Source organism: Cornus florida, unplaced genomic scaffold, assembly GCF_030987335.1.
Source record: "Cornus florida cultivar Cherokee Brave unplaced genomic scaffold, ASM3098733v1 CherokeeBrave_3.0.0_Hap2_Chr10, whole genome shotgun sequence".
In the NCBI taxonomy this organism is placed as follows: domain Eukaryota; kingdom Viridiplantae; phylum Streptophyta; class Magnoliopsida; order Cornales; family Cornaceae; genus Cornus; species Cornus florida.
Window position 1 is genome coordinate 84,132,167 of NW_026775580.1, and position 12,556 is coordinate 84,144,722.

General features: G+C 35.3%; 1 protein-coding gene across 3 annotated transcripts; it reads left to right on the plus strand.

The window, feature by feature from the left end:
- Positions 1 to 884: 884 nt before the first annotated feature.
- On the plus strand, positions 885 to 4,252 carry LOC132278943 (auxin efflux carrier component 2). Of its 3 annotated transcripts, none has more exons than XM_059780848.1 (6): positions 885 to 2,130; positions 2,334 to 2,613; positions 3,268 to 3,353; positions 3,453 to 3,610; positions 3,697 to 3,773; positions 3,892 to 4,252. In XM_059780848.1, exons 1-6 carry the CDS (start codon positions 885 to 887, stop codon positions 3,956 to 3,958), a joined length of 1,914 nt encoding a protein of 637 aa, XP_059636831.1. In that variant the 3' UTR covers positions 3,959 to 4,252. The 3 variants fall into 3 exon arrangements, with proteins under 3 accessions (XP_059636831.1, XP_059636832.1, XP_059636833.1); XM_059780849.1 differs by having other exon boundaries at positions 885 to 2,103; positions 2,328 to 2,613; XM_059780850.1 differs by having other exon boundaries at positions 885 to 2,094.
- The last annotated feature ends 8,304 nt before the right edge of the window (positions 4,253 to 12,556 follow it).

Consider the following 12,556-nt stretch of genomic DNA (forward strand, 5'->3'; position numbering starts at 1 on the left):
CGAACAAGCCTAGCTCAATCATGATCGAACTCGACTTGACATTATTTAGTCAAGCTTGTTTATGAGACATCAATAATCTCCATGCACATGCATGCACGCGCACACGCACACGCACACTACATACATATATACTCAGACACTTAGGGCATGCATATTTATATCAATAAGCATATGTATATATATATATATATATACACACACACACATAAATATAACAATTATGCCGATATCTGAGCAGAAGAGGGAGAAAGAGTGATGACATATTCAACAAATAAAAAAGAAAAAAGATTGATGACAGAACATTTTCAAAAACAAAGAGAAAAATGAAGAAATAGTCAATAACAAATTTGAAAATATGCTACAAGTAGTGTTGTCCGTGTTTTAATCGTCATCACCGCCGACTACTCGCAATGGTTGCTTGGTTTGTATTTCTGTGTTGATGTTGCTTGATCCTTATCGATTTTCGCTTTATATTATTTGAATGAGGAAGAGATATTTTAATATTTTAGGATTACTAATTTGCAAAATGGATTATGAGACTTTAATTAGCTACGCAGGAGATGGATGATTTGAAATTGATTCATTTATTAAACAAAAAACTTGAGCCAAATCGAAGTGTGAAAGATTGGTGCATTTATAGCCGTATTTGACTTATTAGACCTCAGTGCACATGAGAAGACAAAATATACGTACCATTCTTCGGTTACTCTACTTCAATTTGTTGTTTTACCCTTTTCCTGCATTTCTTTATATATATGCACATTTCATTTACGTATTCTCATTATTTACTCCTTCATTTTCTTGCATTCCAATCACAAATCCCACAAGACACACAAGACATTTTACCAAAGTACTACCTACCCCTCTCTCTCCCTCCGTTCAACATGATTACAGGAAAGGACATCTATGATGTTCTTGCGGCACTTGTGCCACTATATGTTGCCATGGGATTGGCCTACGGCTCAGTCCGGTGGTGGAAGATCTTCACACCGGACCAGTGCTCCGGCATCAACCGTTTCGTCGCCGTCTTCGCGGTCCCACTCCTCTCTTTCCATTTCATCTCCACCAACAACCCTTACGCCATGAACTACCATTTCATCGCGGCGGACTCTCTCCAAAAGGTAGTCATTCTCGTGGCTCTCTTTCTCTGGCAAGCCTTCAGCAAAAAAGGAAACTTGGAGTGGATGATCACTCTCTTCTCTCTCTCTACTCTCCCCAACACTCTTGTCATGGGCATCCCTCTGTTGAAGGCCATGTACGGAGACTTCTCAGGGTCTCTAATGGTCCAAATAGTGGTCCTACAAAGCGTCATATGGTATACGCTAATGCTTTTCATGTTCGAGTATAGAGGAGCAAAGCTTCTTATTAATGAGCAGTTCCCGGAGACTGCAGGGTCCATCACTTCTTTCCGGGTTGAGTCCGACGTCGTGTCGTTGAACGGCCGGGAGCCTCTTCAGGCCGACGCCGAGATAGGCGAGGATGGGAAGTTGCATGTGGTGGTCAGGAGATCTAGCTCCTCTTCTATGATTTCGTCTTATAACAAGTCTCATATAACTTCAATGACTCCCCGGGCGTCGAATCTCACCGGAGTGGAGATCTACTCCGTGCAGTCTTCCCGGGAGCCGACCCCGAGGGCTTCCAGCTTCAACCAGACTGATTTTTATGCCATGTTTGCGAGCAAGGCTGCAAGTCCGAAACACGGGTACACAAGTAGTTTTGGAGGAGGGGGAGTTGGAGGTGGGGATGTTTTTTCTTTGCAGTCATCGAAAGGGGCGACGCCGAGGACGTCGAATTTCGAGGAGGAGATGTTGAAGATTGGGAAGAAGAGGCAAGGAGGGAGGAGTATGAGTGGGGAGCTATTCAATGGCGGTTTGGTTTCCTCCTACCCGCCTCCGAATCCGATGTTTTCGGGGCCGGCCGGTAATAGTGGGGTTAGGAAGAAGGAAGGTGGAAGTGGCGGTGCAGTGCCTAACAAGGAGCTTCACATGTTTGTTTGGAGCTCAAGTGCTTCTCCTGTTTCTGAGGGGAATCTTAGACATGCAGTTAATAGAGCTGCTTCTACTGAGTTTGGGGTCATTGATTCTTCTTCTAAGGGTACTGTTCTTCAACAAGACATTGCTGCATCAAAGGGTACATATCCAAACAACCCTTTTCCATTTTTCCTTATAGTGTTGTCTCTTAGTCATGATTTCATAAAAACAGGCTTTTTAGGCTGACAAAAGAGTGCCTTTTTTTTCCTTTTCAATCTGATCTTTTCTTGATCATTACAAACGAAATTAGTCTTTTTCTTTATATATATATATATATTGGATTTATTGATTCTTGATGTATAGGCATGCATGATTTGATGGAAAATGGAATTGGTGCTGGGAAAATCAATGGAGATAGGGAGATTGAGATAGAGGATGGTTCGAAATTTCCGGCAAGTGGTTCCCCCTTTGCAAACCAGAAGAAGGTGGACATGGAAGAAGGAGATGCAGACAAGAAGCAACAGATGCCACCTGCTAGTGTCATGACAAGGCTCATTCTTATCATGGTTTGGAGGAAGCTCATTAGAAATCCCAACACATACTCAAGCCTTCTGGGACTCATTTGGTCTCTTGTATCATTCAGGTACACTCACTAGCTTAAACCATTTACAATTTTTACTCTGTTTCATGCATATCCATTTTGAAACAACCATTTCATTTATGGAAAAAAGTAATTGAACTTCTGTTTACAATACAAATGGGGATAGAGACAAATCTGCTTAAGTGGTTGTTGGAAGTGTTTGAAACAACTCTGCTAGTAACTTGCATTGTTTTCAACAATTTTGTCACTCTGTCAAACCACATCCACTCTCTTTTTTGGCTTTGTTCTTGACACAATTTAATGCCACTTATCCATGCACACACAAGAATCTGCTATTCTCACTAAGGCATCAAATTTAATCCACTAAACCAATCTTGTTTTAATGTAGTATAAACTCACAGTCAAGTGCACAAATGTAGAATGACACCATTCTGATGAACATGACAAGTAATTTAAAGATATAATCTAGATTAGAAATGAATTTATGTTTCACTAATTCTAAAATGAATTTCTTTCTTTGCATAGATTCCTTTTTTCTTCTTCTTTAATTCTAGTGTTAACTACTGACTAAACACTCTTTTCCATTATTTCTTAAAACCATTCTCTTCTCTAATTACATAACAAGACAAAATGACCATGTGCTCTGTTTCATGAGAACAATTGCTAAATCCAACTTAAATTGTTATTAATTTGCAGATGGAACATCCAAATGCCATCCATTGTACATGGCTCGATATCAATCTTATCCGACGCAGGACTTGGAATGGCCATGTTCAGTCTAGGTACATACTCAACTAATAATTCAAGTTTCTGAAATTCACATCATGAAACACTAAATAACGAATTTGAAATTCTTTTAAAATAATTTCTGGGGTCAACAGGTCTATTCATGGCTTTGCAACCAAAGCTCATAGCCTGTGGAAAGTCTGTCGCGACATTTGCAATGGCAGTTAGGTTCTTGACTGGTCCAGCAGTGATTGCAGCAACCTCCATTGCTATAGGTCTGCGCGGTGTTCTTTTACATGTCGCGATTGTTCAGGTTCTCCAACTCTCTCTTCAATAGAATAATCTCAAATCTCTAATAAACTGAACTTCGGATTAAAATTTTCAATTTTTTGCTTGCAGGCAGCTCTTCCCCAAGGGATTGTTCCCTTTGTGTTTGCAAAAGAGTACAATGTCCATCCAGACATACTTAGCACCGCGTAAATTTCTTTTCTCATAATTAATTACTGTTTTTTAACACATGAATTAACATTTATATATGATTCAATTGATAGTGAAAAATGATTAAATTGATTTGGAGATTTTCAAATTTTGCAGGGTTATATTTGGAATGCTGATTGCCTTGCCCATCACAATACTCTACTATGTGCTGCTTGGGCTCTAAGTTTTGGCAGAGAAAGATGATATAGTAGTTTGGTGAACCCAAGAGACAAGATTATGTGGATCAAAGTAGAAATGGTTTTTAAAATGTGCCATTGGATTCAGTGCATAACTTGGAAACTATACACCTTTTGCTTCTAATTTTTTTACTTCTTTCTCTGCTGTTATTCATATATTTTAGTAATTAATATATGTTCAACCAGTTAGTTTGGTAGAAGATGAAAGAGTTAGGCTTCATCAAACATTATAAAAACTAGAATTTATGGATGTATTTGGTAATTGGTACATCTTACATTAATATCAATGTAGTTCTTCACTTAGCATTGACTATCTAGCCTATTTTATATATATATATATATAGTGTACAATGAGTACAAGTCCATTAAAGTTGCTCCAAACAAATCTTGTAAAATTATGCTGGTGTCTGCTGAGCTTCATGTCACATGAAAAGCCAAAGAATGCGGTTTGAGTTCAAGACACTTTGAAAACTCAATTTAATTTTTAATATGCACTTGTTTAATTAATTAAGATAAGATAAGATGATCTAGGGCTTAGATTTGATTTATCATTCATTCATTTAAATTTCCTATGCATGTGATGTGAATGGTTGAGTTCAGAAATGGGAATCAATTGTGGTGGGAAGAGAGAAGGTAGCTTCAGTGCATTGTTTCAAAATCTTACCTTCTAAAAATGCAGTAATTAATTTCTGGCATCATTATTATTATTATTCAAATGGTTGAAGCATGTGATTGTTTGATTAATTAAAAGGGCACATATGTTGAGTTATAAGTTAAATATGACAGAGGATTGATGCAGTTTGAAGACAAAAGTTACTGTTTTGTCCAAATATTGTGATAGACAAATAGGGTTTTGTCCAATACTACTCTGCATTTCAACTTCCAGGTCTTGATTTGAAGGAAACACATTGCATCAGAAGTACAGAGGAGGCCCATTACTATGTTCCAAAATCATTATTTTCAAAACTCTCAGAAGAACTGACTTGTTTGGAGTCTTCTCAACCTATTACACAGATCTGTTCTAACTTTACTCAAAACACTTTGAATCTTACACAGATAGATCTGTACATATAATTGAGCCAGTGCTTGGCATAATGATTAAAATTGGATTTTCTGAATTTGAATTTTGAATCAAAGACACAGATAATTTGAGATTTTTTTTTTTTTTTTTCGCCATTGGTTTTTACCTTAAAATGATCTAGTCATTGACAAAGACCACTGGGAAAGGCTTTGCCAAATTTGGCTTATCGGAAAGACTGATTTACCAAAACCAAAGACAGTAGGTGAAAGCACCTTTGGGCACTGGCCTACACGTCTAAGCTCTCCCTTCCAAAGAGCTTGAGAGGTTGAGTGTTCGAGTTTCGATGAGACAACGTATAGTGTCTTTGCATTTGCTTTAAACTTTCTGGAAAAGAAAAAAAAAAAAAGTTACCATAAGTGATAAGTGGCCATTTTACCAAAAACTTAACAATAGAAAATTCAATTAAGTAACAAAAAGTATGGATACTTGTCACCAGTAATCACTATTCCAACATGAAAAATAATATTATTAAGCATCTTAGCATTTTTAAAAAGTGTAGTGTTACTTGGGTCGAGAAGTTAAATAAAATTTCTTGATCCGAAAGTGTAGATTAGTGGGATGCAACAAATAAGAGGGGGAACTTCCGAGTAGATATTGAATGCCGCAGACATATTCAATCAAACCGATCTCACCTACATACAAAAACCGTTCATCAATGACATTATCCCCACTTCCTTATATTTTTGCATAAATTAAGTTAAATAAATAAATAAATAAAAGGGTCATAGTTTCTTTAAGAAATTAAGATAGTCAACTGATAAGTTGAGAATCAGAATCAACAGTGTCATTTAAAGCTGTTGGGCTAAGAAGTGACCCTAAGTCAGCTACATCAAATCCCAAGTAGATTTGAATGGATGAGCACCAAGGTGGAATTATTAATACTACGGACGACGTCTGAATTTATTATAGTAATAGTGTACCCTTGCATGTCTTGCAACCTTAATAATAGGTTCAAAACAACGCATGTGGTCCATGTTCCTTATAATCTCATCATAGTGTGAACCCTACCAGCATTGTACGAATATTAATTTTTTTATATTCATAGGATTCAAGATTAATGGTTTCCCACACACAAATAATATTCAAGATTCTTAATGATTTTGTTTTGCACAAGTCATAAGTATGTGCATGTAAGTACAATAATAATGAATGCTACATCCAATTTCTCATAAATTCAAAATCTAATTCTGAAATAACACATCAGGAAAAGTCATATTCTCTTTGTTGGAATATACTTCAAAGTATATTTATAATTTTTTTTTATATAAATATATATATAAATGTATTATGTATATAATTAAAATCTAAATTATTTCAATTCATACCCCATTAGTAATAATTTTAATTCATTTTTTAGAATTATTAATGCCATTTAAAGTTTCACGTAAGGGACGAACGTACCCTACAGAAGTATGCATATATACCGTATATAATAGCAACAAAGTGTTGCATAGATATATGTATGTGTGTGTGTGTGTTTTTATTCAAATCATTGTTATACATTATTGTATAACATACATAGGTCTCACGTGGACAGCGAAACAGTGCATTGATTTAAGTTGTGGATTGGTTGTACTTGCAGTAAACATTTACAACTATGTGAGTTCACATAGACATGTCTTCATTAAACAAAAGGACCTGAAGAATTTCTGTAAACCCAAGAGCAGACACCATGCATCCAAGGACAGCAGAGCTCTTGCTCATGTGGGGACACTAACACCATCACTGTCCTCACTCCTCCTCGCCCCTCTCTCTCTCTCTAGAAATATCTATACACACACATATATATACATGTGTGTGTAAAATGAATGATTGGTTCTTCATGAGTTCCAACTTCCAAGGTTCTGAAATTTTGTCACATTGATGTATACCATCTGTGAAAGTTAGGTAGGTCTTTTCAAGTTTGTAATCGCTTGATCTACATTTGATAAGTCAACAGTTTGCATTTACAGTTTTCAGGGAAAAAAAAAAATGCAGATGAATAGTTATATCACCCAGGACATTATGCAAATAGTTACTGTATATCACCCAAAAATTTATGTAAGAGCAACAGTGAGATTTTTTTTGTAATTTAATGGACCCCCCTGCCTATCAAGTGGAGCCCCGCCTATTATGTCATATAAATAAAAAGAAAATTAGTAAAATTATTATCCATAACCACCTGACTTTTTCTGTTTTTCATCAAATATTCCTAAAAAAAAAAAAAAAATCACAGAAATTATTTGATTTCTTGATAAAGTTAAATTTGAAATGATGTACTTTTAAATTTTGTGGTATTCAAATAATAAAATGACAATTTTTTTTTATAATTTTATTGAAATTATTTCATGGTAATTAAATATATAATAAAAATTTTATTTTCTTTTTACTCACTTTACTTTCTTTTACTTTTTCAAACGTCACCACTTTTAATATCCATCTAATAGAACTCACTCATCACTATTAATATTGCTACGAAAACACAAGAAAGATTGCAAACCTTTATGTATTGTATATTTATTTTATTTTTTATTTACAACAAATGTAGTGTTATTCACCAAAAAGCTTTATGTAGTTGGTCAATTCAGTAATAATAGAAATTACATTAGTAATTAAGCTTCATGGATACGCCAAAAAAGAGTATGACTCTCGAATTTTGTACTGTGTGTTTAAAAGAGGGAGTTTGCACACACAGACAAAGAACTAAATGAAAAGGGGGGAAAAAAAATCAAAACAAAACAAAACAAAAACAAAGACTACTCTATTTGTTTCATACAAATACAAAACTAAAATAAGTAACTTTTCTGAAAAATTGACCTCTTAATAACATTAATTTAAAGAAAATAATTTAAAATTCAACATACTTTAGTAGAACAACTCTTATTGTTTTATGTGAGTGTTGTGTGGGTCACACACATAAAATTAATCAGAGTTGACCAACTTTCCGACTTTGCATTATTATTCTTGATTAAATGAATATATTTTGTAGAGTTTTATTTTCCAATCCATTTTGTTCAAAGGGAGCCGAACACAAAATCTTTTAGAAGGCTACGATTTTTGTGACATATTGTCCAACTGTACTTATTTTTGTCACCAAACACATTCTATTGCAAAATTTTAAAATGAAATCGATTTTTAATTATAGAGAAGCATTTGAAGGGCCATCAATTTATTTTTATAATTTTTGCAAAGAAAGGGCCATCTTGGTTTTAGAGGGAAAAAACCAAGAAAATCCATATGGTTCGCATTTTTGGACAGGCCCAGTCCAAAGTAATGGCAGGATCCAGGGGAGCTAAAAAGTCCTGTGTGCCCTAAGGCCCATCTCAATCCAAGTGGCACTGAAGCGCCACAAGGTTTGTTTGGAAAGGAGTGAAAATCACCTTCAGTGAAATAATGCAAACATTTGCTCCATTTTTGTGAATAAATAGTACTTACCATAGTGGGTAAAAAATTATATTTGCTTCATACATAATTTTTGTATATATATATATATATACACTGTTCAAATATATTTTTCTTTCCTCCCTTATTTCTTCTTCCCTCTCTCCTTCATTTCAGCAACCCATTTGAAATAAAATTGAAATCCCGCCACCCAACCCTTCTTCTCTCCCAAAATATCAATCAGTTTAGAATTTGATTTCTTTCCAAATAGATTTTGATTGAAATCCCGCCACCCAGCTACTCTCCTTCTCTCCCAAAATATCAATCAACCCAGTTTAGGATTTGATTTCTTTTCAAATAGATTTTGATTTCTTTCCAAATAGAAGCAGGAATCAAGCTTTATTTCCAAATAGAATAAGCGATTCTATTTCCAAATTGAAGGTCATATTAGACTTCTCCAAATCGAAGCAAAAGGTACGATTTCTTTGTTTATGCCATTCTTATGGAAATAAGAGGATTTACTTGAAAATAAAATCTGAAAATTATACCTGTATCCCAAATTATCCTTATTTGCTCCAGCACAACAATTTCCCAACTGCAGCACAACAATTTCCCAACATGTAACATATATCCCAAAGTATTTGTAAAGTGGTGCATCACAACATTTTCCTAAAGTATATCCCAACATTTTCGTACAAACATCCCAACTTATTTGTAAAGTGCACCCTAACATTTTCCTAAGGTGAATCTCAACATTTTGCTAAGGTGAATCCCAACATTTTTCTAATGTGAATCCCAACATTTCCCTAAGGTGGCGTACCATTTAAAATGGTACTATTTCCTTCTTCTTGGTCGCCTTAGACCGCCGTTCTTCACTTCATCTTCTTCGCCTCCCCGCCGTTCTGGTGCATCTCAACATTTTCCTACAATGAATCCCAACATTTTCCTAAGGTACATCCCAACTTTTCTAACCTAGCTTCAGACCTTCTTCCCTTCTTCTTCGTTTTCCCTTCCCTTTTTCTTCATCTTTGTTTATTCGAAATTCAAACCATAACCCTCAGACCTTCCTTCTTTCCTTTTTCTTTGCCTCAATCATTCCTTTTTCCCTTCTTCTTCTTCGCCTCAGACCTTCGATCTTCACTTCTTCTTCTTCACCTCAAACCACCGTTCTTCACTCCTTCTTCGCCTTACCATCGTTCTTCACTTTTTTTTCTTCGCCTCAGACTGCCATTGGTACTATTTCCTTCTTCCCTTTTAGAGAGAGAGAAAGGAAGACAGCCATAGCTTTTAGAGAGAGAAAACGTATTTTAGAAATAATATTTAAAGCTTATATGAAATACAATATTTAAATGGGTGGGAACTAATTTGGAGAAAGAGAGAGAAGGGAGAGGATAGAGAGAAGTTTGACGTAATTGTTGAAGGCATGAATGTTGTTCATTATGCTTCCAAAGCTTACCGAATTGCTTCTCCATAGCTAGAACTTCTTTTCGCAGTTTGATTTCGCCATAAACCGAAGGTTAGATTTTTTTTTTCTTTAGTGATTTTGTTTTTAAATTTAGACGAATTTTGGGTGTCTTATAGTTGGATTCCTTATCTTTTTAAAAACTTTATTAGGAGATTTTTTAGTTAATGTTGGGTATTGATTATTTAATGCACTATGTGACGGAGAAACTTGAGATGTTACTGATATTTGATGTAATGGAGAATGTAGTTCAGAGTTAATTGTGTGTGTGTTGTTTTTATTTTAGTTTTCTGTGCTATGGGCATGAATGTTTTGATGGTGCCTGGTGGTGGTTTGGGATTGGTGGGTTGTTGTGCATGCATGCACGCATGATGTTCGTGAAAATGTCATAGAGGTGCTGTTTGTGTTGTGTGAATTGTGATTGTGGAGATCGTCAATACTTAGGATTGCCTCTTGGTGGTGTGTTGAGGGGTTACAGTCGGAGAGTTTTGGGTTGAGGTTGACTGGCCAAATGGTGATGGGTTCAACCTAGCCTGTTTAGGTTGTGTGGCCTTATACAGACTCATATATGGAGATAGGTTTGTCGTACAGAGAGGTTGAAAATATGATGATGCTCATGTGGATTAATCTATCTGATTCTTTCTGAAATACGGGATTTAACATTGCTTTTTATTTCCACCTGATTCAAATTTGTTGGAGTTGTGTCCTCCTGGTTGCTGAAATTCGAACTCCTTTATGACAATCTGAAATCTAAATGTCTGATATCTCTATCTAAATTATCATTAAATTTAATTGGATTGTTTCAAAAAAAATCCTTCTGGTGCGTTCTTATGTTTGTGACAAATTCTCCAAGCCTGTTTGAATTGTACATAAATTCGTTCATTTGAAATCCTTCAATCCACATAGAGCCTAAAATGTTAAGCAAACACCACATTAATTAATTTATTTTTCTTAGTTCACTAAAATCATATCCACCATGTTTGTTAAAATCGCGATTCTAAGCGTGCGATTTTACGATCCAATGTGCCAAAATTGATCTGAATCGCATAAAAATCTTAGCTTGAGGCCTAAATAGAACTTATAAAGATTGAAAATAGGGGATTTAAGGGTTGTCAAAAATAGAAGAAGCCATATATCGATTAGCACAATGCCACAGTTCCTTTTGTAAGATATATATATTGGGAAGATTGTAAAAAATATATATTCTGTAATTGGCAACGTTCGGTGTCAAAACAAGTCCTTGTCGAGTTGTAATTCAAGTTACCATATCCGGATCGACAGCAACTGCGGAATTGGAAGGTTATTCAAAGTTACCATGACTGAGATCATTCGAGACAGGTAAGAACTATACTTAAGAAAGGAATCTAAAAAGGTTAGGCCACATTCCATATTTGGTAAGTTTCAGAATATACCAAAAACAATGCCTAGAACCTTAGGAATCAAGTCTGGCAGATTTGAACCTATTCATGATTCTTGGAACAGGTTCAAGCCATTTGAATTTGGCCTAGAAAACATTCTTTCATTTTTGAACCTGTTCCCAATTCTTTGAATAGGTTCAAGTCTTCAACATTGACCTCGAAATACATTCTGCCATCCTTGAACCTGTTCCAAATTCTTTTAACAGGTTCAAGAGTCCTGATAGCCTATGGAAAGTTTAGTTTCCTGTTTCAGATTTCTCTCCTAGTTGGTCTAGAATTGTACCAAATCATATGCACGAATTTTATCTTATTTTCTGAGGGATTAGGACTTTCTAAACTCTATATAAACCTTATCATATACATTGGTTTATTCGTGGCTTTAAGGAACATCAATTCTATATTTTGAGAAAGCCTTTAGAGAGATATTTTTATTAGTGGCTTTTGCATAAAAAAATACAGATCTACTTGAGAGCCTTTTTGAGAGATATTTTTTATTCCTTCAGAAAATCAATCTGATTTTTCTGATTTTATTTTTGAGAGCACACACATAAACACAAGAGTGATTTAGGAGTGTTGTTCTCTATCTCATCGGAATTGAAGCATAATTGAAGATTCAGAAATTCTGGAAAAGCAGAATTCATTCATTCTTCGTCAAATTTAGATCTAGAAGAAAAGGGGTGAAGCGATCACACTTTGAAGGGGTCAGAGCATTCGTGGAGTGTTGTCTGATCTACCTGCAACTCTTCTACAGAGATTGAGAGTAAGCCTGAGGTCGAGAGCTGTTGGACGGGGGAGTCGCAAAGTCAAGGATTGTCAGCAATTGGTTTTTAGTAGAACGATAGGGTGTGAGACTGAGTCAAAGTTCGGTATACTTTGCTTCAAACATAGTGGATCGTTTATCTCAGGACTGGAGAGTCAAACGAGGTTTTTCCTGTTATAATTGGTCTATTCTACCAATTGGGGTTTCCTCAATAAAATCCTGGTGTCATCTCTCAAACTCTATTTACTTTACTTGCACTTTATTTTTGCTTTGTGGTTTGATTTTAGTTTTATTTCAGTAAAATTAAAATAAGTAAAAATTAGATAAAATAGCAAGTTGAATCTATTTACCATCTCTCTAGATTATCTATCCATATGTTATATTCCACAACCATTCCGCTGCGCACACTCAACAAGTGGTATCAGAGCCATCCTCTATACATTGAGTTAATCCTTGTGGAAGTTTTTTTTGAAAAATAAAACTATTTTTGTTTTCAAAAAATTC